At 38.2% G+C, this 27,467-nt stretch overlaps 1 protein-coding gene across 1 annotated transcript in view; it reads right to left on the bottom strand.

Annotated features, from left to right (window-relative positions):
• TTN (titin) overlaps window positions 1–27,467 on the bottom strand; it is a gene marked incomplete in the record, with an annotated part of 304,338 nt that overhangs the window by 191,221 nt on the left and 85,650 nt on the right. The window contains 44 exon segments of the mRNA XM_015818849.1: window positions 575–862; window positions 3,287–3,577; window positions 4,306–4,593; window positions 4,748–5,035; window positions 6,103–6,381; window positions 6,479–6,757; window positions 6,854–7,132; window positions 7,251–7,538; window positions 8,373–8,651; window positions 8,744–9,025; window positions 9,112–9,390; window positions 9,613–9,894; window positions 10,497–10,784; window positions 10,937–11,224; window positions 11,893–12,171; window positions 12,270–12,548; window positions 12,676–12,954; window positions 13,090–13,377; window positions 13,475–13,753; window positions 13,889–14,170; window positions 14,297–14,575; window positions 15,657–15,938; window positions 16,876–17,163; window positions 17,284–17,571; window positions 17,679–17,957; window positions 18,053–18,331; window positions 18,437–18,715; window positions 18,858–19,145; window positions 19,241–19,519; window positions 20,330–20,611; window positions 20,717–20,995; window positions 22,123–22,404; window positions 22,672–22,950; window positions 23,185–23,472; window positions 23,584–23,862; window positions 23,963–24,241; window positions 24,373–24,651; window positions 24,745–25,026; window positions 25,199–25,477; window positions 25,605–25,892; window positions 26,001–26,279; window positions 26,368–26,646; window positions 26,731–27,009; window positions 27,136–27,417. Of these exon segments, the coding sequence (XP_015674335.1) occupies window positions 575–862; window positions 3,287–3,577; window positions 4,306–4,593; window positions 4,748–5,035; window positions 6,103–6,381; window positions 6,479–6,757; window positions 6,854–7,132; window positions 7,251–7,538; window positions 8,373–8,651; window positions 8,744–9,025; window positions 9,112–9,390; window positions 9,613–9,894; window positions 10,497–10,784; window positions 10,937–11,224; window positions 11,893–12,171; window positions 12,270–12,548; window positions 12,676–12,954; window positions 13,090–13,377; window positions 13,475–13,753; window positions 13,889–14,170; window positions 14,297–14,575; window positions 15,657–15,938; window positions 16,876–17,163; window positions 17,284–17,571; window positions 17,679–17,957; window positions 18,053–18,331; window positions 18,437–18,715; window positions 18,858–19,145; window positions 19,241–19,519; window positions 20,330–20,611; window positions 20,717–20,995; window positions 22,123–22,404; window positions 22,672–22,950; window positions 23,185–23,472; window positions 23,584–23,862; window positions 23,963–24,241; window positions 24,373–24,651; window positions 24,745–25,026; window positions 25,199–25,477; window positions 25,605–25,892; window positions 26,001–26,279; window positions 26,368–26,646; window positions 26,731–27,009; window positions 27,136–27,417 (12,420 nt within the window).

Here is a 27,467-nt window from a genome sequence, read left to right as displayed (position 1 = left end):
ATATATATATATATATATATATATGGAATATGTGTGTGTGTCAATACAAAAGAAGTATATTGAGTACGCTTAGTCATATGCGTAGTACAAATGAGAACTGAATCACAAAGCAAATATAAGAAAGAAGGGTCAAAGGGAAGGAAGATGCTTGGATGGAGATGAGATCTTCAAAGAGAGAGAGAGATCAAAAGTTAAAAAACAAAAAACCAGTGTATGAATCAGTTTATGGATATGATGGAAGTAAGAACCCTTTGGAGAGGTATGATGATTGGTGTTGGAATAAATTACGTATTTATTTTCTCATCCCTTTAATTTCTTTCTATATGCAGGGTACGTATTAGAGCAATTTTGTTTGATTTAATTTCATTCAAACCACTGTAAATTAAGTAGCCCTATTATTAAATGCTACTATTAAGGCACATCATTATGTCTATTCTTATGTGTGCTACAGTGTATTACGTGATTGACAAAATAAGTTACTTTGGCATGTTTATAAAGTCTTCATTCATAATAGTTCCTGGGGCTCTGAATTGCTGTTTTTTTCTCTCTCGCTAAATATTCAATTTAACTGTACCTTTAATTGTCACTTTTGACTTAGAAGAATCACTTCCAGCTGCGTTTGAGGCTTTGCACACATATTCGGCAGAATCAGTTTTAGTAACGGCTTGGATTTCTAAGAGAGCCGTTCCGTTTGCAAAGCTGAAGTTGCACTTATCAGACAATCTGAGCTCTCTCCCAGCTTTGAGCCACTGGATCTTTATGGGCTGTGATCCAACTACATGGCAGGCCAGTTGCAGGATCTTGCCCTCATCTATTGTCACTGGTTTAAGAGGTCGATCAAATGCTGGAGGCTTTTTAGGTTCTGAAATGTGATAATATTAAGGAAGCAAGAGGAGGAAAGTAGTTAGATTACTATTCATCTTAAATTAAAAAAAGGTACATAGCCAAGTAAGAACAATATGATGCAATGAATTAACTCCATTTTCTCAGTATAATAATAGTAATAGTAATAATAATAATAATAATAATAATAATAATAATAATAATAATAATAATAATAATAATAATAATAATAATGATAATGATAATAATAATAATAATGATAATGGTAATGATAATAATAATAATAATATAATGGATGTGGCAGTGCCTGGAGACAGCAGAATAGACGAGAAAGAACTGGAGAAGATAACAAAATACAAAGATCTACAAATAGAAATAGAATTAATGTGGCAAAGGCAAGCAAGGGTAGTACCAATAATTGGGATTGCCTTGGGTGCAATCCCAAAACAACTGGAGCACCACTTGAACATTATTGGCATTGACAAATTCACCATTAGTCAATTGCAAAAGGCGGCCTTATTAGGAACTGCTTCCATCCTGTGAAGATATCTGTAATACCATCAAACATCCACATCTGCCTATCCCAGGTCCTGGGTAAGGACTCGATAGGTAGACAAAATGCCAAATCCAGTCTGAACATCTGGCTGACTGTGCGATGATCCATAATAATAATAGTAATAGTAATAATAATGATGATGATGATGATGATGATGTGATGATGATGATGATGATGGAAGGTACCTTGGAGGTCATCTAGTCCAACCCTCTGCTCAGGCAGGAAACCCTATACCATTTCGGACAAATGGCTGTCCAGTTTCTTCTTAAAAACTTCCAGTGTTGGAGCATTCACCGCTTCTGGAGGCAGGTTGTTCCATTGGTTAATTGTTCTAACTGTCAGGAAGTTTCTCCTTAGTTCTAGGTTGCTTCTCTCCTTGATTAGTTTCCACCCGTTGCTTCTTGTCCTGCCTTAAGGCGCTTTGGAGAATAGCTTGACTCCCTCTTCTTTGTGGCAGCTCCTGAGATACTGGAACACTGCTATCATGTCCCCCCTCGTCCTTCTCTTCATTAAACTAGACATACCCAATTCCAGCAACCGTTCCTTATATGTTTTAGCCTCCAGTCCCCTAATCATCTTTGTTGCTCTTCTCTGTACTCTTTCTAGAGTTGCAACATCTTTTTTGCATTGTGGTGACCAAAACTGGATGCAGTATTCCAAGTGTGGCCTTACCAAGGCATTGTAAAGTGGTATTAATACTTCACGTGATCTTGATTCTATCCCTCTGTTAATGCAGCCTAGCACTGTGTTGGCCTTTTTGGCAGCTGCAGCACACTGCTGGCTCATATTTAAGTGATTGTCCACTAGGACTCCGAGATCCTCTCACAGTTACTACTATTGAGTAAGGTACCCCCTATACTATACCTGTACATTTGGTTTTTCTTGCCTAAAAGTAGAACCTTACTTTTTTCACCATTGAATTTCATTTTGTTAGATAGCGCCCAGTGTTCAAGTCTGTCCAGATCCTCCTGTATCCTAAGCCTGTCTTCTGGAGTGTTGGCTATTCCTGCCAGCTTGGTGTCGTCTGCAAATTTGATGAGTTCCCCATCTATCCCCTCATCCAGATCGTTGACGAAGATGTTGAAGAGCAGGCTTGTTTGCATTAAACGGTCTGGTTATTTTATCCTGGTGTTTGCTTTTCTTTTAATTTGTATTAAAAGAAATATATATGAAAAATAATTTTCTATTTGGTATCATATGGAATGGCAATATTTAGTGAGCACGTTTTAAGATGATATGCAATCTTCACTTCCTATCTTTTATACTAAATGTAATATGAATATTGTCAAGGTGAAGGTTATTTTAAACATGGAAAATATCCTAGATAGATGACTACTTCTAGATAGATCATAGAGGGAAGATTTACATTTTATTGGCATACTTGTATCTATGCTAGTGAATCGTAACAATTGCTAATGTATATGATATACCAAAATTGGACCCCTAGAAAAAGCATTTTCGTCTATCCATGGCTGAAATTTCTAGGCTGAGAGTGAAGAATAATAAAAGGATTGTTTTTCATTAGAAAATGTGGCTTTGAGGATGAATAATAACATTTTTTTAAAAAAAAATGAAGCAAGGTAAGTTTTGCAGAACCACATCAATCAATTATCAATTTATGGGACAAAGGGGTGCACCATTCAAATAGGATCAGGGAGTGAACATTTTAAAAACTGAAATTGAAATAATTCAGCAGTCCAGTAGAGTTTTCTGTCATCTTATTGTGCTGCAACCTGGTGTAAAAACCATACATGTAGAATTGATTTATGTTGTCAAATACAGAGTGACAGTTGCAATGAAACTGTTCTGATCATTTGGACCCAATGGTAAATAGTAGCAGCTAATAAAAGGAATACAATACAGTAGGCCTCTAGGAAATGAACTAACCTTTAATAACAACAGAGGAAGTACACAGGGCGCTGCCAGCTTCATTGGATACTTTGCAGGTATATAAGCCTGCATCGGCTGGTTCTGCATTTTTAATGAGCAGCAGAATAGTATTGTTCTCAAAGGCTAGTTCACATTTAGGGCTTCCATAGATTTCCTGGTTATTTTTGTACCAAGCAACCATCAGAGGTTGGGTACCAGAAACACGGCCCTCAAGTTTAAAGCTGTTTCCTTCCGCTTCTTCTACTGTTTCAGACAACTTCTTGGTGAAAGTAGGTGGATTCTGTCGCTCTGTCAGAAAGGAAGATAAAGGGAAAATAAATCAGTGAGGAAGATCTGTTCAGGAAAATCTTTTACAATTCTATCAATTGTCTTGGGTTATCCTCAAAATGGCACAAGGTTTGCCACTCGTGTGTGACTAATCAATCAATAATACTTATTCGGTTAGCGACTAGCAAAATTTAAAAGACAAAATGAACAAAAGCAGAATGAAGCAAATAATTAATATACTAACAGCTAGCAAAATAAAAACTCCACTTTTGTGTGGCTAAGGAAAAAAAAGTGAAATTCATTTATTTAAATCAAATATACAGTAAAATATATGTTTATAAATTAAAATATTACCAAGAAAGGACAGATTTTAATATAACTGAATTCCAAAATATTTATTTTTAGTACAAGCAGAAAGAACACCTTATTTCTCTAGTTTTACTTTTGTTGTTGTTGTTCTCACAAACACTTAGATTCCTCCTCATGCACAGGTTCAAAACAGAGATACTAATTCTAGAACTTCTCTATGAAAGTGGCATACGGCCATAGAAGGGGAATTTCTGATTTCTGTGGCTTCCAATTTTAGCTGCAGGATCATTATCATTGTATCTCACATCATTACAAATGATGCCCCAGGTCTCGTTAGTTTTCTGGCAGGTACCAAAGATGTATAAATGAGATGTTGCTCAGATAGAAGCCTACACACAATGGAATCTAAATTTTATCTTATTGATGAAAATTTCTAGTACCTTTAATATTAAGTTGAGCTGTGCAAGATTCTTTTCCAACTTCATTACTAGCATGACATGAATATTTTCCAGAGTCTCCTTTGTCAACTTTCAGAATTGTCAAATGGGCTATATTTTCTGTATAGCTGATCTGATAATTCCCTCCAGTTCGCAATTCGCGGTTATCCTTTGACCAAGCAATCTTAATAGGGCGCGTTCCAGAAACACGACACTCAAAATCAGCACTGTCACCAACAACTGCATCAACAGGCGTAATTGGGATGTCAAAAAATGGTGGCATCTTCCCCTCTAAAGAAAGAAGCAGTACAAGTAATTTGTTAATTCAGCACATTTTAAGATTTATATCAAATATGAATTTAAAGTAGGCTAATGAACTGAGCTTATAACTAAGACTTGCATTGCCATAAAAGTATAAAAGGAGAGTTATGTATTTTTGACAAACCTGTAAGGATGAGTTTGGCACTACAAGAAGCAGTTCCAATGGCATTGGAAGCTGTGCAAGTATATTGTCCAGCAAGACTCATATCGGTTTGTGAAATCTGTAGAACTGCGACTTTATTTAAATATGATATTTGCACATTGTAGCCATCTCTTATTTGTGCACCATCTTTATACCAGGTTACTTCAATTGGTTCAGAACCATTAATGCCACAATCAAATGTAGTCGGTAAGCCAACAGTTTCATGGATGTCTCTTAATTTTCGTGAAAATGAAGGAGGAAGTTTACGTTCTGCAAGAAAAAAAATATTGTACAGAGTTACCGACTCAGAATGGTTTGGATTTCAGTTTGAACATTATTGAAGGAAATACTGAGTACCCCTTTTCTTGATATATTCCAGTTTTGGCTTGGACAGCTATTGGTCATGGGTGGATTCCTGAATTAAACTTGGGTTCAACTTTTTTTTTTTTTTTATTAATTTTTTCAAATAAACATATGAACAAATAATACAAATATGGTGCATTTCATTAGAAAAACAAACACATAAAAAGCCCCCCTGCATCCATACTCCTTCCACCTTCCTACCTACTTCCCTCTTCCTTCCTCCCCCTCTTGACCACTACCTCTCCTCTTTCCTCCTTCCCAACTATCCTATACATCCCATCACCTTCTTTTCCACCACCTTGGATGCAGTTTAGGGGTACTAGCCGATCATCTCCTCTTCTTAAAGACAAACATTTACATTACATTTATAAATACACTATATATTTTTTTATAATTCTACCCCTTCATCCCCTTCCCCCCTCCCCCCCGGACTTCCCAGAACTGAGTACAGGGATAAATACATAACATAAACTTGGGTTCGACTTGATAGACTAAATAGTTCTTTCCAACTCTAGGAGTTTAGTGTCTACCAAGGTGAGATTCATATATCTAACTATAGCATAAGACTATCTAGAGTGGTGGTAATATATAGACTATATAAATTAATAACCTTAACAAAGATATAATTAGACATGCTTAAACTAGATAAAAATGAAACTCTAGCAATTTATCTCAAATTTCAGTGAATTGTGGACATTGTCCTTTTTAACAACTTTCAACATGTATGATAGTAGATGACATAAAATGAGGAAGGTTTATTTTAATGACTTAAAATAAAGAGACTCTCTTGAGAAGCTATAGCCAGTCACACGATGTTGTTTCTAACAAAGTGTATCATTTTGCTTGTATTGGCTACATAAATTCTCCATTGGTAAAGAACAGCTAAAAACAGAGATATTTTTCCCCTCTCATGCCTTTCAACTGAGTAATAATAGTATTTCCCAAGCTTTTAAAAACTGGTGGTGATTACTCACCTTGAACAGATAGCAGTGCTGAAGATACAGCTTCCCCAACACTATTTTCTACCTTGCAGATATATTCCCCACTATCATTGCTGACCACCTGGCTGAATACCAAAGTGGCCACTTGGTTTTTATAGTGCATTTTAGAAGTACTGGTGGGTCTTAGTTTTGTGTCTCCTTTGTACCATGACACGTTGATTTCTGGTGTTCCGGCAATTTGACATTGTAATGATGCAGAATCTCCAACTGTCACTTGCACAGACTCTAGATTTTGGACAAAGTATGGTGGTTCTATGGAACAAAAGCACAGATTAGTCACAAAAGGAGTTTGTTTCCCACAAAAGAATCAATAGTTCTTTTAAAATATCCTTTGAAATAAGCTACATACCTAAGATTGAGACAGCTGCCTGAGAGTTATCTTGGCCTGATTCATTTTCTATGTGACAAGAATACAGGCCAGCATCTTCTAGTCTGCTGTTAGAGACTTCCAGTATGGCAGATGTTTCTGTTGTGGTAATACTGCATTTCTCTGACTGAGTTAAATTTATACCATTTTTCCTCCAAGACACTTGAATAGGAGGGGTACCAGTGTATGAGCATTCTAAAATTAATTGTTTTCCTTTCTCAACATGGAAGTCATTCAGTTTCTTCACAAATTTCGCTGATTCTGTAAAAAAAAAATAGCATAAGATGGGAAATTTAAAGTTGTTTAAAATTGATGGTTGCATTTCTATTTAACCAAGAAGGCACAATGATTACAAACCTTTTACAAAGAAATGAGTTGTACAAGAGATTTTGCCAGCTTCATTACTGACAATGCAAGTATAGTCTCCACTTTGGACAGGATGAACATCAAACAGCTCCAGTTCAGCAACTGATTCTTCTAGAGATACGTTGCATCTATGTCCTGGAACCAGTTCAACACTTCCCCTAAACCATTTGACATCGAGAGGGAGGGTTCCTTTAATGATACTTGTAAATGTTACATTTGCCCCAGATAAAACCTGCAAAGGTTCGGGTTTCTTCACAAAAGATGGAGGTTCTAGATGTACATAAAAAAATGTTAATGATAAATGTGCAGATTAAAGAACATGAAATACAAACTTTAGATTTTTAAACAATTATTTTCTTTTAATACATATTTTAATCTCAAATTTTACCTCTAACTATGAAATATGCTTCACACTCATCAGTTCCAGCTTCATTGGTTGCTATACAAGTGTAACTTCCAATATCTGACTCTTGAAGAGCATTCACTTTTAAAGAACATGTATTATCTGTAAGGGTTGCCTGATATTTTTCTCCACTAGTGATCTCCTCACCATCACGGAACCAAAAAACAGAGATTGGAGGGGATCCAATGACTTTGCATTCAAGTACACTTGATGAGCCCAAGAGACCTTGTGTTTCTTTCAGCCTTTTTGTGAATGAAGGTGGTATAATACGATCTGTGAACACAAAATAAAAATTAAATTACAATAAGCAATGACCTCTGTAGGGAGGCGTAAGAGGGGGCAAATGACAAAAGCAGTATTATGCCCAGATAATACAAGCTCCACCTTTTTTATATATGTATTTTGATGCTATATGCATATGTGAAAAGAGTGTAATATACAATGTAATGCTGCTTGCAACATTTTGAGGAAAGCAAGCAGATTCTATAGACATCTAAGATGATGATAATGATAATGATAATAATAGGTCTTTTACTCAATTTTTTGAGTAACAAATTAGTGCTTTTCCAGTTTAGTGGGATTTTTTTTGGCCTGTTATATTTAAGACACTATTGAGTGCAAACACACTCTTTCCCAACTGTGTTAACAGTACTGCATACCATTAAAGGCAAAACATAACTTCTGAAAGGGTATCTAGGAATATTCAGAGCCGTGATGGTGCAGTGGTTAGAATGCAGTACTGCAGGCTACTTCTGCTGACTGCCGGCTGCCAGCAGTTCGGCACTTTGATTGTGACTGGCTCAAAGTTGACTCAGCCTTCCATCCTTCTGAGGCCAGTAAAATGAGGACCCAGATTGTTGGAGGCAATATTGCTGACTCTGTAAACCGCTTAGAGAGGGCTGTAAAGCACTGTGAAGCAATATATAAGTCTCAGTGTTATTGCTATTGTTCTAACTGATCCTCTGCCAGATATTCCACAATAAGTAGATTGCTAAAGCATTTAGGAATAGGACATGGATGGCTAACATCACATGTCAGCATATGTAAAACTTAATATGAAAATGCAGAGGAAATACAGAATTGTATTCCCCATGTTAATCCACTAACCTGAAACATGTATAGAAGCTGTACAACGGCTTTGACCAACACTGTTTTTCACCTCAAATGTATATTCTCCACTATCTTGTAAACCTGCATTCAGAATCTTGAGCACAGATACTTTATTGAAGAAAGTGATTTTGTATTTCTGGTCAGAAGTGAGTTCATATCCATTTTTGAACCATCTAGTAGTAAGCTCAGGTGTTCCAGAAACAGTGCACTCTAAGGTGCAAGAATCTCCTGTTGTGACTGTCATTGGTTCTGGTTTCTCTGTAATAGTTGCTGGCTCTGGAAGGAGATGCAAATCATAGTCGCATTAGCGAGCAAGGTTATGTAAAATATGACAGTGTACTTTGGTTTTATTGTTTAACTTTACTAACCAAGAACTGATAAGGTAGCAAAGCATTCCTGGCTTCCAGCATCATTTTTAATCTGACAGGTGTATTTTCCCATGTAGGTTGGCTCTGCATGCACAACTTGAAGGATTGCTACTTTATCTGTATATGACATCCAGAGGTTGTCACTTTCGTGGATAATTTCTCCTTTGTCTTTCAACCAAAGAACAGAAATTGGCTCAGAACCTTCAATCGTGGCTTGCAATTCTGCTGGCTCCCCAACGATTGCACTGACATCGTGAAGTTTCTTCACAAACCTTGGTGGTACTGAAGGCAGGAGAAGAAAATACGTAAATGCAAAGTAAGAGAAAAAAGATGTAAACAAAAGAGATAACAAGAAGTCATATACAAACCTTTCAGCATCACAGAACAAATGCAAGCCTCGCTTCCCACATCGTTGACGGCTTTGCAATGATATTCGCCAGCGTCTGCATCATCAGTGTTAAGAATATGTAGACTAGCAACATAATTCTCAGACAACATCTTGTACTTCTTGCTAGTTCGGATTTCTCTTTTATCCTTATACCATGAAATTTGGAAGGGCGGTGTACCTTGAAGCATACATTCAAGATGAACATCAACTCCTTTCAAAGATTCTGTTGGCTGAGGTGTCTTGCGGAAAACTGGAGGAGCTGTAAAAAAAAAAGATTAAAATTTCCATTAAATGTGGAGAATGGACATTAATAAGCACCAAGAATGTAACATTACAGTGAGATGGGAGATAGCATGTATTTGAGATAAAAAATTTCCACGCCCAGTTGAAATGATGGGTTTTGGTCTTTACTTAAAAAAGAATAACCCTAACCCTTTTTTCCAGGAAATGATTGAGAAACAAAGGAAGAACAGATCCTGACCTTTCACTTTTAGGGATGCAGTGCTGCTAGCACTACCAGCTGGGTTTTGAGCTTCACAAGCGTAGTCTCCACTGTCTTCAACAGTCAGATTGTGCATTTCAATGACAGCCACAGAATCAATGAAGGACATGCTGTATTTGTCACTGGGGTGAATTTGAGTTTCGCCCTTGTACCATGCAATGTGAATTTCTGGTGATCCAGCTATTTTGCATTCATATCTAGTTGAATCATGTTCTTTCACAACTCTGGAGGAATCTAACTTCCTGATAAATCTTGGTGGCTCTGTTGAAAAAAAGGGGGGGGGGAATATATTCATAAGGCAAAGTTTAAACAATGCTATTTATGTTAAATCTGCAAAATCTCAAGTTGCTATGGTATTATCAGCAAAAAAGGCCAACATATAGCACAAGTTAAACTGCGCTATACTTCTACTTCAAATGCTTCTTACTACTTATGAAATATACATTTTAAAGCTCATTATAAGTACAATAAATGCTCAGTTTCTTTCTTGTTATTGCAGATTTGAATAGCTTAACCATACTTCTGTGGAAAATAAAGCTGCCCAGAATTATGTTCACAAAAAAGTAAGATACTCTATTCAGCTGTTGAAGGATAACTAGCTTCCTTATCATAGTATATTTCCATATGTTAAGTTGAGAAAGCCTTCTAAGCATAAATACAAAACATAAAGCACCAGCTTTCTTGTGAAAATCACTTGTTTCCATAAATTTATCAGCTGCTGCTCTGAAATGAGGAGCTTATCCACATTAGCATACTTCCCAATCATTCTTTTTTTAAAAAAGGAACAACAACAAAGATGTAGCAAGGGCGTATATGTATATGTGTAAGTATAAGTGTTATGATTTATACTTTTTAGAAATTACCTTTGAAGCTCAGCTGAGCACCACAAGTATCCTTCCCAGCACTGTTGCTTGCCGAGCAGGTATAAAGTCCAGCATCACCTTTACCTACTTTAAGAACAGTCAGTGTGGCTGTGTTTTCTACCAATGTAATCTTGTAATTATCACCAGGACGGATGTCTCGGTTGTCTTTTGCCCAGGTGATTTTCATTGGCATAGAACCTGTGATGTGACACTTGAAAGAACCACTTCCCCCAAGAGCAACTTCAACTGGCAAAGGCTTCACGTCAAAGGAAGGTGGTATCAGATGTTCTGGAGGGGTGGAAAAAGGGGAAATTATATCTGCCTTTTGTTACTTTTTCTTAAAAAAACAAACCACAATCCCCTACTGTGATCTAATTGTATTCTTTAAAATGGGATTACTAAATGTGCCAAGTCTGAATTTAAAGAAAAAACTGACACACCTGAGAGCTGGAGCTTGGCACTGGAGGAAGCTGTTCCAAGAGCATTTTGAGCTGTGCAAGTGTATTGGCCAGAGTGTGCCATCTCTGTTTGTAAGATCTGAAGAGTTGCTACATTATTTAAGAAGGTTGCTTGAATGTTATGATCGTCCCGCAAGAGCACCCCCTCCTTATACCAAGACACCTGAAGAGGTTCAGAGCCAATGATACGGCAATCAAAAGCAACAGGAGACCCAATCATTTCTTGTACATCTTTTAGCTTCTTTGTAAACGAAGGTGGAAGTTTACGGTCTGCAAACAGAAATGGCAATGTATTCTATATGATCCTAAAACACAATAACATTTTAGGCATGTCCTACTAGAGAAACAATACCCCAAGATATACAAGTAAACCCTCTTTTGGAGATGGTGGGCTGTAATCTGAGTTCCAAGAAGGGAATGGCTGCATTCCAGAGGACCAAGAGACAGTAAGATTAGATAGTTTGGTTGGGAGAAAGAAGGTTAAGATGATTCCTCCCTAGAAATTCTCAGAGTATATCCTTAATGATGCAAGTAATTGCCTTAGTTTGGCAAGATTTCTGCTTATAGTGAGGAACAATAAAAGAAATTGCTTTGAAATAATTCTTCATGTCTTTCTTGATTTTTGGAGCCTAACATTTAATTCTTATATGCAAGCATCTGCACATGCACAGAGAGCAACAGAATATTCCGAGAAACAGGAATTCTGTGAGCATTTCTATATTCCAACCAGATAACATGCTGTGACTAATGCAATGTACATGTGCTGAAATTGTGAGACATCTTCTAGTCTTCTGAACATTTAGCCCTGCTGCCTATGTGCATGCCAGGATAGCCAAATAATGTAGCTTTCTTCCTATATTTGCCACATGAGTGGATATATTTTTTAAAAAAAGTATTGCACAAAAATATTTGAACCAACAGATGTAGTGAATTATCACCTTTGACAGCTAGCACAGCTGTTGAAGTAGCAAACCCAGCGCTGTTCTCTATTTTGCAGACATATTCGCCAATGTCAGCATTATCCACTTGGCTAAAAGTAAGTGTTGCTATATTGTTCTTGAAGTGCATTTTATAAGCCTGAGTAGATCTTAGTTTGGTATCTCCCTTGTACCATGAGACTTTGATTTCTGGAGTTCCAGCTACTTGGCATCGTAAAGACAAAGGCTCTCCGATGGTCACCTCCACTCTTTCCAAGTCTTTAATAAAGTAAGGTGGCTCTGAAGCAGAAATTAACACCACAGTAAGTACCCAGGTGGTTAAGCTACACCATAAAATTAATGTAAGAGTAGTTACCCAACTTAAGTCAGCAACACACCTAAGATTGATACCAAGGCATGGCATACATCCTCCCCAGCATCATTTGCAACTTCACATGTGTATTCTCCTTCATCTTCTCTGCTACTACTAAGGATTTCCAGGATGCCTGATTTTTCTGTTGTCGTTATATTACATTTTGGAGACTGTGTGAGTTTCGAGCCATTCTTCTTCCATGTCACCAGAAGTGGAGGGGTTCCACCGAATCTACTTTCTAGAATAATGGAGTTCCCATGCTCCACACTGAAATCGCTCAGTTTCTTCACAAACACAGCCGGTTCTAAGAGAGTTTGTAAGAATGGATCACATCAAAGACTGTAACACACATACAATATGTGACTGTGTGCACGTATGTATTTAAACAAATGCCTGATGTAATAGATATAGATGGTAACATTTAGACAAACCTTTCACAAACAGATGCGTAGTACATGAACAACTGCCAGCATCATTAGTAACAAGACAAGTGTAATCTCCAGTCTGGAGAGGTCCTACTTCGAACAATTCCAGTTCTGCAGTTGAATCTGTCAAGAGGATGTTGCATGTTTTCCCCGGCACAAGTTCCCTGCTTCCTTTGAACCAGTTCATTTTGAATGGAGGAGTTCCTCTGATCAGACTCCTGAATGTCACACTCTTCCCTGGTAAAACCTCCAGCGGATCCGGTGTCTTTGCAAAAGAGGGTGGTTCTAGATTTACACAATGTTGAAAATGTTAGCAGTTATGAAGTAGGTGGAATATGGAAAAAATAAAGATGCAAAGAGCACAAGAGAAATACACAGAAGAAACACTCAGAGCCAGTGGCTTGCCTTTCCTTTACTGACCTTGTACTGTCAAAAAGGCACTGCATTCATCAGAACCAGCTACGTTGGCAGCAGTACAGGTATAAGGACCTGTGTCAGAGATATCTAGAGCATTCACCTTCAAGATACAGACATTATCTGAAAAGCTGGTTTCATATTTATCCCCACTGAAAATCTCATCGCTTCCATAAAACCAAGCCACAGTCATAGGTAGCGATCCAGCAACTTTGCACTCCAGAACAATGGAAGAACCCAGCACACCAAATGTTTCTTTCAATCTTCTTATGAAAGAAGGTCGGATAAGGTGTTCTGTTTGGGTAAAGTCACCAAAAGACAAGTTTTAAGAGAAGAAAGATATAACTAGAAGAAAGAGAACTGCAACTGAGAAACAAGAGTTTTGTCTAACCTGAAACATCTACGGAGGAAGTGCAGCTGCTTTTTCCGACTTCATTTTGCACTTCAAAAGTGTAAAGCCCTCGGTCATCCATGTCTGCAGAAAGGACTTTAAGTGTTGCTACTTTATTGGAAAAGATAATCTGGTGTTTGCGGCTGTTGGCCAGCTGTCTTCCATCCTTAAACCATTTGGTGATTAGCTCTGGAGTCCCACCTACGGTGCACTCCAAAGTAAAAGCACTGCCAGCTGTAGCTATCATTGGTTCAGACTTTTCTAAGATCACAGCTGGTTCTGGAGGAAGGGAAACAGTCAGTTACAAAATCTGAGAATCTCCATAGGCAGTCAGTTACAAAACTGAAACTGGTAGACTGCCATGGCAGAAAGTCAAGATTTGTTCTTCAGAAGGGGATAGAAGCCAATACCAACCTAGAACTTTCAAGTATCCAGCACATTCTCGCATCCCAGCATCATTTTTAATCTGGCAGATGTATTTCCCACCACTGGCAGTTTCAGCACTTGCAATCTGAAGAGTTGCAATGTTGTCTGAAAATGAAATCTGGAGATTTTCACTCTCTCTGATCATTTCCCCTTTGTCCTTCAGCCACAAGATGGAAATGGGCTGGGAACCTTCCACTACAGCTCGTAAAGCAGTGGGTTCCCCTGTGTAGGTGAAGGTGTCACTCAGTTTCTTAACAAACCTTGGTGGTTCTTTGAGAAAAGATAATGATTCATGGGGGGAAAAAGAGAGAGAGAGAGAAAGAAAATTGTACGTGAGCAAGAAAGAAACTCACGTAAAAAATTTTCCTCCAAAGAACAATTTGTATAAATACTAACCTTTGAACTTGACAGTACAAGTGCAAATGTCACTTCCCACCTCATTGGAGGCTTTGCACTGATATTCTCCTATGTCAGCAGCTTCAAGGTTGAGCACATGAACACTGGCACTGAAGTTCTTCGTTGTAATTTTGAACTTCTTACTGCCTCTAATCTGCTTTCTGTCTTTGAACCAGGCAACTTCAAACGGTGGTGTGCCTGTAAGTTCGCACTGAAGGATAGCATCAGTGCCCTTAAGGGTGTCTACAGGGCTAGGTTTCTTGCTAAAAACAGGAGGCTCTATAATGAAACAGTTATGAGAATACATAATTGATCTTCTGGAGGAGGCTTCTTGAAAACAGAGCAGAACATTCAGAAAGAGAAGAGATATATTACTTAAGAGTTCTCCTAGTTTTCAAAAGTCTATATCCCACTTCACTTTGAAGCTGTTTCTAAATCCAAACCTGTAAAGTCCTGCTTGGAAACGCTGCCATCCCCTGCAAATTCCTTTTGCCTGTGGAACTAAATATTCCAAATGAATGTAGTTCATAAGGTTGGGTGTGTGCCTACGCATATCCTTTAATACAGATTGTGATGTCTGCCACGTCTGTAGTCAGATCTCCTATTCTCAATTCCATTCTCTGAATCTCCTATGCCTGAGAATATAGTCTTACAGACTTCCTTCCTATCTCCATGAGATGTGATTTAAAACAAAAGCAAACAAAGGAATTTTTTTCCTCCTCTTGATCTATAATTGTTGTTAACATTTAAGTTGTTCTCTAACTATAGAATGTTGCTAAGAGGTAACAGATAAACAGCCTGCAGGTTTATTAGTAAGCAGAGATAACCAAAAGCCAGCCTTCCTACTCATGTCATTCATATGTTATATTCTCTCCCACTCTTTCATTCAACCACCTGTTGGTCTTTGTAAATTTCTTAGTTGCTCGTGAAATATATATCCAAAGCGCAGGATAAAGCTTTTTTTCTTCTGACAGAATCTGAATAATAAGAAGTAGATTGGACTTTCTATTACTCTACGCTACTAGAGTTTTGGATCTTCTGAAACTGACAATGACAGACAAAGCTAGAGGTCCCTACTCTTGATCTAACGTGAGTATTTGGTCTGGCACATCAATACCTCCAATGCATCTCATAGAGATTGAGATATCTCCCAATCTCTAGCTCATCCTTCTCCAACCTGATTTATTGGAGTCCAATTTCCAGAATTTCTAACCAACTGGCAAAGAAATTACAAGGACTGAAATCCAAGACTTCTGCAGGACATCAGGTCTTGTAAAAGATGCATTAAAGCTTTTAGAGCGCAAAAGGATGCAGAATGAAGTACAGAGGAAGGAAGACTTTGGAAATAGTAGCTTCTAACCTTTTACTGTGACTACTGTACTGCAGCTCACAGTGCCAGCAGAATTAAGAGCTTCGCAGATGTAATCACCACTGTCTTCAAGGTTGGCGTCAACAATGACGAGGACTGCTGTAGCATCACTGAAGGTCATATGGTATTTTTCGCTAGCATGGAGTTCTTGGTCATTCTTATACCATGCAATTTTGATTTCTGGGGAACCACTGACTTTACAGTCAAGCTGACATGAGTCACCCTGCTTCACCATTCTTGAAGCTTCAAGCTTTTTTACACATTTAGGAGGTTCTAAGAAGTCAGATGGAAAGTAACGTTTAATTACATGGTGCTCTAAGTTTTGAATAAGAACTATTGCAACTTAAACATTGGTAAGTTCCATAATATTAAAGAAAAAGAAATAAGTTTAGGTGCTAAGAATGCAAGAGCTGAGATAGATTGTCCATACCTGACAAAAGTGCTTAGACATAAGTAGAAATTTATCAGGTTTATTACTAGCTGTGATTGCAGTAGTTCATCCACAGTTAACTTAACCATAGTTTATTCAATTCAATTTTCTTTATTAGCATGACACACTAAACCATTAAAATATGCAACACAGTAAACTGAAATATCGATGGCTAGTTTGTGGTTCAGTGTGTCTTGCAAATGCAGTTTAAAGGTTTTATATTTCTATACTGAGTGCTTTGGAACTATTATTTTACTACTAGTATAACCTAGTAGTAAACTAGTATAACCAAATTTTTCACTCATCCCTATTAATTTATTATCAGTTTGTCTACCAGTAATTATATCCAAAAAATACATAGTATTTTTTTGTTTTGGAAACTGAAAAATACAGGTGTTCTTAGATTAATAAGTGATAGGCTTGATGAACTGAATAGCAAGGCCAACACAAAGCTGAATATTCCTGCAGTTACACTTAAATCTGTGTGGAGAAGATGGAAGAGTAACTTGTAGCTGAAACATTCTGCCGTATAGGTCTCCAATAAGAGATTAAGATTAAGACTGAGATTAATCTTTCACAGAATATATATTAGAAGAAATAAAAGAGAAAAGAGATTTCATGGTACCCCAAATATTCTGCTTTTTTGTTCGAATACCATCCATTCAGTTTTGATACCCAGTTGTTAGAAATAAAGAACAGCTAGGGAAAAAAACCCCAAGAATTCCCATTTCTGAATTAAAGAAATGTTTCACTAGATCAAGCCTATTAAAATTCCAATACCTTTCACATTAAGCTGAGCTGAGCAAAAGTCTTTGCCAACTACATTGCTAGCCTGGCAGGTATACTGTCCAGAATCTCCTTTGCCTGCTCTCATAATCCTTAAGCGAGCTGTGTTTTCTACAAATGTAATTGCATAATTTCCTCCTGTGCGGATCTCTCGGCCATCTTTTGCCCAGATAGCATGTATAGGGTGGGTTCCAGTCACATGACATTCAAAGTCAACACCTTTTCCCACAGGAACATCTCTGGATTCAGGTGTGATATCAAACAAGGGAGCTTGTTTGGTTTCTGAAGATTAAAAGGAAGAAGAGATTGTTGTTGTTCCCTTTTGAGCTCACATGAAATAAGTTTTGTAACATTGCTTTTGAAATCAGAAAGAAAATAGGACAAAGTTAGTGTGAAACAAACCTGAAATTGTGAACCTAGCGTTAGAAGTAACAGTTCCAACAGGATTAGTAGCTGTGCAAGAATACTGCCCAGAATGGGCCATATCAGTTTGCAAGAGATGAAGGGTTGCCACATTATCAATGTAAGAAGTTTGTACGTTGAAGTCGTCTCTTAAAGGTACACCATCTTTATACCAAGTGACACTAATAGGTTCAGACCCATTGAGCCGGCATACAAATTTAACTGGGAAGCCAATAGTTTGCTCCGTATCCTTTAATTGCCTCACAAAAGAAGGTGGACGTTTTCGTTCTGTAAAATAACAAGCATGCAGTCAAGATGAACAGGTGAAATCCTTTGACAGAGAGTGAAATACTGATAAATCTGCATTTTTAAACAACTCAGAATGAATTTATCACCTTGAACTGTCAAGATAGCATTTGAAGAGGCAGATCCGACACTGTTTTCAGCTTTGCAAATATATTCCCCGCTGTCACTGATATCTACTTTGTTGAATATCAATGTGGCTACGTTGTCTTTGAAATACATCTTGTGCTCAGGAGTGGATCTTAATATAGTATCTCCTTTGTACCAAGATATTGTGATTTCTGGAGTTCCAGAAACTTGACAATGTAAAGTTGTATAATCTCCAACTGATACTTCAAGAGGTCCCAAGTGTGTAATGAAAGAAGGAGGTTCTGAGAACACAAATAGTCAATGTCAACATTAAGATAATCAACTTGGAACTACATAAAGGAATGATAAAGAATATTATAATGTCACAGAGACACACCTAAAGTAGATACCAATGCTTCACAAATATCTTCTCCAGCCTCATTTTCCACCATACAGGTATATTCCCCTTGGTCATCCTTTGTAGTATTAAGTATTTCCAGAATGCAAGATTTTTCGGTTGTGGTGATGCTACACTTATCAGATTGGCTTAAAATGACTCCATTCTTCATCCATGTGACTGAAATTGGGAGGCTGCCGGTGTACCTGCTCTCTAAAATTATAGATTTTCCTGGTTCCACACAGTGGTCACTTAGTTTCTTCACAAAAACTGCTGGCTCTAGAGAGCAAGAAGAACTCAATTGTTAAACAAAATGTTGTACAAACATTTATAAATCTCAGAGAAAATTCAGAAATTTGCTTTTTTATCTTTTTTTTAACCAACCTTTTACCAAAAGATGTGTTGTGCAAGATGCTTTGCCAGCTTCATTGCTTACAATACAAGTGTACTCTCCACTCTGTGATGGTTCCACATCATATAGTTCTAGATCTGTGACAGAGTCTTCCAAACAGATGTTACATTTATCACTTGGTACCAGCTCATTGACTCCTCTAAACCAATTCACTTTAAATGGTGGAGTTCCTTTGATGGTAGCTGAAAATGTAGCACTTCTGCCTGGCAAAATGTGCACAGATTCTGGTTCCTTCGCAAAAGAGGGTGGTTCTAAATTTGCATTAAAGGAAATAACAGATTAGTGGATTAGTAAGTAAGCCTAAACATGTCTCTCCTATTCCAGAAGAAAAACGTGTTAAGGATTGAGCATTATATTTAAACGGTTTCAATGAAGAGCTAGCCAGCTACTGACCTTGCACAGTTAAAACAGCCCTGGTCTCATTGGAGCCTGCTACATTAGCAGCTTTGCATATGTAGGCCCCTGTGTCAGATAGGTTCAGGGAAGCGATTTGCAAAGAGCAAACGTTGTCAGAAAAGGTGATCTGATGTTTTTCACCACTAGTGAGCTTCTGACCATTATGAAACCAAGCAACAGTAATTGGTAGAGATCCTGCAACTTTGCATTCAAGAAGCACAGAAGAAGCCAGCACACCATGGCTTTCTTTTAGTTTTCGGGTAAAAGAGGGTGGAATGATCCGATCTGTTAAGAGGAATAAAGCAAAATAATGATCCTCCAGGAATGCTGGAATAATTTGTCTAGTAAAAAATGTTATGGAAAGAAGCATCAAAACCAACCTAGAACATCAACTGACGCAGTGCAGCTACTTTTGCCCACGTTGTTCTGCACCTCAAAGGTATATAAGCCACTGTCTTCACTTTCTGAATCAAGAATTTTAAGTGTAGACGTGTTTTTGTAGAAGACAATTCTGTATTTGTCGCTGCTTATTAGTTCTTTCCCGTCCTTAAACCAGCCGACTGAAAGCTCAGGGGTTCCGCTCACTTTGCACTGTAAGGTGCAGACATCTCCTACGGTGACGTTCATTGGCTCAGCCTTTTCTACAATGACAGCAGGCTCTGGAAAAAGATACAGCAAGATCCAACCGTAAATCTCTTTGTTTCATCAGACACAGGGCTCTTATAGCCACAGAAGCCTACGTTCAAAATGGCTTTCTTTCCTTTCACTATTTCCTTTAGAATTATTGTTTACTGTATTTAAATTTATTGGCTGCCCAATTCCATTGGAATGAGGATAATCCTATGAATGGCTTTCATTTTCTGGAATACAGGCACCCAGATCATACCTTCAAATATTATGTTTAGGAAGGGAAATGATACCTGTTTATGGCATCTGCATAAAACATACTAAGGCATCAAAACATTGTAATTCAGTAATTAATATGTTCTGGATGCAATAAAAGTCCAATCACATTCATTGGTACAGTTTCCATGTTGCTTTTCTGAGCTAAATTTAAGATGATGTCCTAGGTCAAAATGATTTTTGTAACATAATTCAAATGCTAGCAAAAAGACAGTAAAATTCCCCAAGAAGCTCCAAGTTCTTTTCTCTTTGTGTCTTACTATGTCTAAGCTTGTAAGTACATTTACTCTGATGTAATCATAAGCCAATCTACCCCTTCCACAGCCATATCTCCTCTCTTTTCTCCTTTGTTCTCCTGCACTGATTATAGATTGTACAATTTGGGGGAGGGGCAGTTGCCTCCTCTTTCATGCACTCCATAATGTCCCTTGCACATTGATAATTATAAATAAACATAATTATGATCACAATTTAAAAAATTATCAAGGGTCTGATATCTGGACTACTCAGCTTTAAAAGTAGGTCTTTCTTAAAAAAAAAAAAGACAAATCTCTGTGATTACCAACCTAAGATTGTTAGAGTAGCCATACATTCACGGGTTCCAGCATCATTGCTGACTTGACAGATATACTTCCCAGCGCTTGACAGCTCTGCTTTGGCAAGCTGTAAAGTGGCAATGTTGTCCAGGTAGGTTATTGCAGTGTTTTCACTTTCTCGGATGACATCTTCCTTGTCCTTGAGCCATATGACTGAAATAGGCTGAGAGCCTTCTACTGTTGCTTGTAACTCTACTGGTTCACCCACCACAACAGTCAGACTGTTTATTTTGGTGACAAATTTTGGTGGCTCTGAAAAGAAAAGAGGCAATGGACATCAAGATCCCCTGGAACAAAACACTTGGCCAATCTTATACAGAAGAAGGCCTATATTCTATATGAACAAGAGATGATTACCTTTCAGCTTTACAGTACAAATGCAAGTGTCACTTCCCACGTCATTCTTAGCTTTGCACTGATATTCACCAATGTCGGAGGTTTCAACATTAAGAATATGGACATTTGCAAGATAGTTTTTGGATGTGACCTTGTATTTTTTACTGCTGCGGATTTGCCTCTTGTCCTTATACCATGTGATATCAAATGGTGGAGTCCCAGAGATTTCACACTCCAGGCGAACTTCAGTACCTTTGAGCGTATCTACCGGAGATGGTTTTCTGCTAAATACGGGAGGTTCTAGAAAGAAGAGAGAAGCAGATTCCATTTTTTTAAAAAAGGTACTTATGGGAAAGTTACTTATAATATTTGTTTGTTGTAAATAAAACCAGAGCGGCGACAGAGTGAATCTGTCATGGCCCATCTTTGTCAAAGTTTATCAACTTTATCAAAGTCAGATAAGACTGACATCTCAATGATAATGCCAAGTCAAAAAGGTAAAGGGATGCAGGGGATGGATATTTTATGAAGAAAAACCCAGATCTCCTCTGATATGCCAAAGGTTTGATGGTCATCTCCATCCTTATAACCACTGCAACCAAGTCTCTTAGATCAAGAATAGCCAATGGTGGAAAATAGGTCATTTGTCCTATTTTTGTGGCTCCGTATCCCTAAGATATATATAGCTAAATAAGCAATTCTGAGGACATAATGACTTTCTGATAGTTTATGCTATAAAGCCATGACATTAGTCTCCAAGAGGATTCATACATTTATCTTCTATATCCCCCTTCCCAATAAATACCATGCCATCTCTATTCTCTGCCCCCTTCCAAAAGATGGCCCATTTGAAATAAATAAATAAATAGGGCAAATGCCATAAGTTAGAAAATTCTCGTTGAATGGAAAATAAGGGCCCTGTTCTGACTGAGGACAATGTTATAGCATCCTTACATTGGACTCCATCTAATGTCAGGATTTCAACTTTGGAAATGGGATTCTTCTTCCTGTCCTCCCACCTGCAGGGTATCCTAATGTTTTTCTGCAGATTGTGGGAACTGCAGGAAGGAAGAGGATTTTAGTTTGACTACAGTATCTATATAATGAGCCCTGGTGGTGCAGTGGTTAAAGTGCAGTATTGCAGGCAAAACTCTGCCTACTGCCAGGAGTTCAATCCTGACCGGCTCAAGGTTGATTCAGCCTTCCATCCTCTTTAGGTCGGTAAAATGAGGATCCAGATTGTTGTGGGCAATGTGCAAATATTATTCCTACATTGTAAACTGCCCAGAGAGTGATGAAAAACACCTAAGCCTAAATGCGATTGCTATCTGTCCTTTTTTCTGGTGGCCGTATGCCACTGGGTCTGGCCCAATTAGCTTAGGAAAATAGACATTGACTAAAAAGAAGGCAGAAAAGCACTTGCTAACCTTTTACTAGAAGCTTTGTACTGCAGCTTGCCCTGCCAGCAGGATTCTGTGCTTCACATATGTAATCTCCGCTATCTTCGATGCCAAGATGCCTCATTTCGAGAACTGCGATAGAATCCACGAATGACATGTGGACATTTTCACTAGCATGGAGCTCAGTATCATTTCTGTACCATACCACTCTGATTTCGGGAGAACCAGTGACTTTACACTCAAATCGCGTGAAGTCACCGTGTTTCACGACGCTGAGTGGGTCGAGCCTCTTAGCAAACTTTGGAGGTTCTAAGAAGAAAGAACAAACATTGAAAGTGGATGAATAGCAAGGAAAGGCACATCCTCCCTCTATTTACTGTATATAGTAAAAGAGAAAGAAAGGAAATTTATGCTGTATAGCAACAAAGAGAAGAGAACTCCAATTGTCCCATTAGTTTTGTGTATTAATACTTTGTGCATTTTACAATACACAAAGGAATGCCGTTAAAAAAAAACCTCATCAAAAGGAAGCCTAAGAAAGATGTGAAAGAAGAAACACAGAAGCCATTAGCACACCTGTTATAATCAGTGTGGTTGTACAAGAATCGCTGCCAACGTCGTTGGATACTTGGCAAGTATAATTCCCACTTCTTAAGCCGTCCACTGAATAAAGATTTAAGAAACCAGCTGACCCTTCAATGCCAAATGCACAGTTAGGTCCAGGTGCAAGTTCTAAGTCTTCTTTAAACCACTTTATTTTAAAAGGTGGTGTGCCCTTTAAAACAGCTTTAAATTCCACGGTGGAGTCAGGAACTGCTTCTTGGCTCTCTGGTTTTGCCAGGAAACTTGGTGGTTCTAAACATTTTAAGAGATAACAGAATGGATTAAGTTTTGGCACGAGAAATGTGGACCAAAAGACATCATCATAAAAGAAAGAAAGAACCGAACGCATTAACAAGATGTTAAGAAGTTACATTCTAAAGCTAATTTTTTTTTTTAACCAGGTTAACGGATTATTGTGAAATTGAAACTGGGCAAGATTTGGATTTTATACAGTTCAGAATTGAGAAAGAAAATAGGAATCCAAACCTTTCACTGCTAAGATGGCACTACACGAGTCGCTTCCTGCAATGTTAGTCACACTGCAAGTGTAATTTGCGGAATCAGTCAACTCTAGATTATTAATCTCTAGCAATACGGTGTTCTCATGGCACAAACTTCTGTATTTTGCACTGTCAGATATCTCTTTTCCATCTGTATACCACTTTGCTGTAATTGGAAGTGATCCAGAAACTTTGCATTCCATATGAATAGATGATCCGAGAATTTTACTCATTTTTGATAATTTTTTGGTAAATGAGGGTGGAATTGCTTGATCTGCTCAGAGGGAGAGGAAAAAGACAAATAGTGACTTGTTTGCGAGCTTCTCTGTGGAAATATTTAAAAAACTTAAATGAAATGCTAATTGGAGTAAAGCTAAATACAAACCTAGTACAGTCACAACGGCCTCACAAGTTTGGCTTCCATAATCATTTTCAACTTTAAAAGTATAGACACCACTGTCTTCCTTCACTACGGATTCCATCCTGAAACTGGCCACATTATTGTCAAGGCTCATGGTGTAAAATCTACTGGGCATAAGTTGTTTTCCATCCTTAAACCATTTGACTTGAAGTTCTGGGGTTCCTGACACAGTACATTCCAGGGTGACTGGGTCTCTTTCAGTCACTTTAACTGTTTTTGCCTTTTCTATGATCTGAGCAGGTTCTGAAGTAAGAAGCAAAACAAAAATGTGTTGAAGTCTTCCTATGCATAGTAGGCAGAAGATGGGAATTCAATTCAAAGTAGAGATTAAAAACTCACACACCTTGTGCTAACAGTAAAGCAAAGCACTTTTCAACTCCTGCCTCATTCTTTGCCTGGCAGGTGTATCTCCCACTGTGACTAAGGTCAACTTTCTTGACCTTCAGTTTTGCAATATTTTGCTCAAATGTAATATGGAAGTTCTCATCATTTTCAAGGATTCTCTCATCTTTTATCCAAGATACCGTTAGTGGCTGGGAACCAGCCACGACACATTGAAATGTGGCAGATTCCTTCAGAACAGCGTGGATATTTTCTATCTTCTTAATGAATGAAGGAGGCTCTGCGGTTTTAAAGACAAGCCAAGACAAGTTTTAAAATTGTGTTGAAGAAGAGGAAGTAACAAAAAAACAACAAAAAAACCCTAAAATCTTTGGTGGACATTTTCTCCCATACTGCCACATGTAAACTGACCTTTCAGGCTGACTTTTGTGCTACATGAACAACTTCCGCCTTCATTTGATATAACACACTGGTATTCACCAGCATCTTGGGAATCACAGTTCATTGTTTGAAGGGCAAATATAAACTGTTTATCAACCATGGTATATTTTTTGCTGCTTCGAATCTCAGTGTTGTTTTTTAGCCAGATCACATCAAAGGGTGGGGTGCCTGTGACTTCACATTCCAATACAGCATCATACCTTTTCACCACCTCCACAGGCTTCAGCTCCCTTATAAATGTGGGAGGTTCTGAATTGGAAGAAGAAAACAAAACCATCTCAGGGGGAAAAAAGAAGGGAAATCCAACACCGTAGGTGAACGAAGCCAGAAGAGGCGACTCACCTTTCACTTTCAGTTCAGTGCTGCAGCTCTTGCTACCTGCATCATTACGAGCTTCACATATATAAGTTCCACTATCCTCCACCATGGCATTGATGATCTTAATAGTGGCAATGTTGTCCACAAAGGAGATTTCGTATTTATCAGAGTCGAATACTTCATTCCCATCAAAATACCAAGCCACATGGATTTTAGGTGTGCCGGCTACCTGGCATTCGAAAATGGTAGACTGCCCTTTCCTCAAAACTACTACAGGGCTAGGCTTCTGTATAAACCTGGGTGGTTCTAAAATTTGGAAGGGGGAAAAACGTATTCAGAAAGGATATACTGAAAAACATAATTGGCATTTTTAAGAGCTGAGAAGAAGGACACAGCGATATCTGTGCATCCTTTCCTTGCATATGATAACTCTATGTAAAAATGCAATTAATAACCACAGGAGAAAGAAAATGCAGACCTTTCACAAAGAGAGTTGCTTTGCAGGTAGTTGATCCGACATCATTGCTGATTTGACAGATATAATTTCCTGAGTCGGATAGCTTGGCTGAAAAGAGTTCTAATACACTTGAAGTGTCATCCTTATACACTGAGCGAGAGGCCCCCGAAAGGAGTTCTTTGCTATCTTTGATCCATTTTATTTGTAAAGGAGGTGTACCGCTCACAAGAGTTTTGAGTTGGACTCTAGCAGCGGGTATAACATCCTGTGATTGTGGTTTCTCGATGAAGCTTGGGGGTTCTACAAAAAGTGAGAAGAAAAAATGCCCCCCAAAGGTCACCCATCAGTGATACTGGAATGAAGAAGATTCAAAATGAAAGAAAAATGCAAAATGATTTGCCAATAAGAAAAAGCCAAACATCCAAACCTTTAACAGTTAAATATGCACTGCACTGGTTTTGTCCTGCTTCATTTGTTGCTTCACAAGTGTAAGATCCACTGTCTGAGCCTTCCAGCTGATTGATCTCCAAGAACGCTGTATTATCGTGGAAAGAATATTTGTGCTTTTCACTAGCACTTATCTCCTGGCCATCCTTGTACCACTGGATGCTTATTGGATGTGACCCAGATACAATACATTCAAGGTGAACAAAAGATCCCTTTATGCTATCCATTTTCTTTAGCTTTTTGGTGAATTTAGGTGGTATGATCAGATCTATCAAAGACAGACCAAAGACAAACAAATTAGATCAAGCCGTCTATGTTTGCCTTGTAGCCCGAAAAAAACCGAAGTGCCATTAAAAGAGAAATATATTATACACACCTAAGACATTAATGCTAGCTTTACAGCTGCTGCTCCCAACATCATTTGAAACCTCAAATGTGTATTCACCACTATCATTCTTTTCTGTGGAGACAATCTTTAACATGGAAACTGTATCAGTAACACTGATCTTGTGCTTAGGGCCAAAGGTTAGTTCCTTCCCACCTCTGAACCATTTGGCACTAATGTCTTTTGTTCCTGAAAATTTACACTGCAATGTAGCGGGGTCGCCTTCCGTGACATCAATGGAAACAGCTTTATCAATGATTGTGGCAGGTTCTGTAATAAATACAGGAATAAATATGAGCTGTATTGTTGACTAAAGATAATGTTGTGTATCCTGCAACTGAGAGTAAGCTACACAGACCTTTCACAGTTAGCAAAGCAGAACATCTTTGGATGCCGGCTTCATTTTTTGCCTGACAGAAATATTTCCCATCATGCTTCACTTCAATGGCTCGGATCATGAGAGTAGCCACATTGTTCAAAAAAGTCATTTTTGTGTTGTCATCTTCAATAATGTCATCATTGTCTTTCAGCCACGAAATTGTTATTGGCATGGAGCCTTTAACTGTTGCCTGAAACACTACAGTGCCTCCCTGGAGAGAGCTAATGTTCTCAATTCTCTTCACAAATTGTGGGGGCTCTATTGGAAGAACAGATATTGAGTGAATAGCGACATCATCAAGAATATTAGCATAAAAAGACAGGTTTTCTAAGTAGCACTAACCTTTCAGGGCCAGTTCAGAGCTACACACACAGCTTCCTACATCATTTGTTACCCTGCACTGGTATTCACCAGCGTCTGAAGAATCAAACTTGAACACTTGGAGGCTAAATAAGGATTTCTCAGTGGTTATTCTGTGCTTCCTGCTACTCCTCACAGGCTTGTTGTCCTTTAGCCAATATACCTCCAGTGGGGGAGTACCTAAGACCTCACACTCCAGTATTACATCGGAGTCTCTTAATACTTCCCTGGGTTCAAATTCCTTGATAAAATATGGTGATTCTAAAGTACAAGACAGAAAAAAGAGAGTAGGAATGGTAAATTGTTTTTTCGGATCTTTCCAAGACTCAACAGTCTTATTGAGAAAATTTGGCAGGAAGGGTGTTTAAGATACACATACAAACACACCTTTTACTGCTACCATACTACTGCATGTCTCTTTCCCAGCATCATTTTTCACCTCACACATATATACACCACTGTCTTCAATTGTGACATCCAACAGACTGAGTACTGCTGTAGCATCCATCAAAGTCATCTTGTACTTGTCACTCTCTTTAATCTCTCGATCATCCTTAAACCAAGAGATTTTGAGTTCAGGGGTACCCTTTACTTTGCAGTCCAACTGGGCATATTCTCCTTTCTTAAATAACAGTGAAGGCTCCAGCCTTTCTGAGAAAGAAGCAGGTTCTGTGAAATTAAGGAGAGCCATTGAAAGAGTGGTAGAAAGAAGTTAAAAT

This window comes from Protobothrops mucrosquamatus, unplaced genomic scaffold (genome assembly GCF_001527695.2).
Source record: "Protobothrops mucrosquamatus isolate PMUCROS unplaced genomic scaffold, P.Mucros_1.0 scaffold804, whole genome shotgun sequence".
NCBI classification, from domain to species: domain Eukaryota; kingdom Metazoa; phylum Chordata; class Lepidosauria; order Squamata; family Viperidae; genus Protobothrops; species Protobothrops mucrosquamatus.
This window is presented reverse-complemented; position numbering and strand designations above follow the sequence as displayed.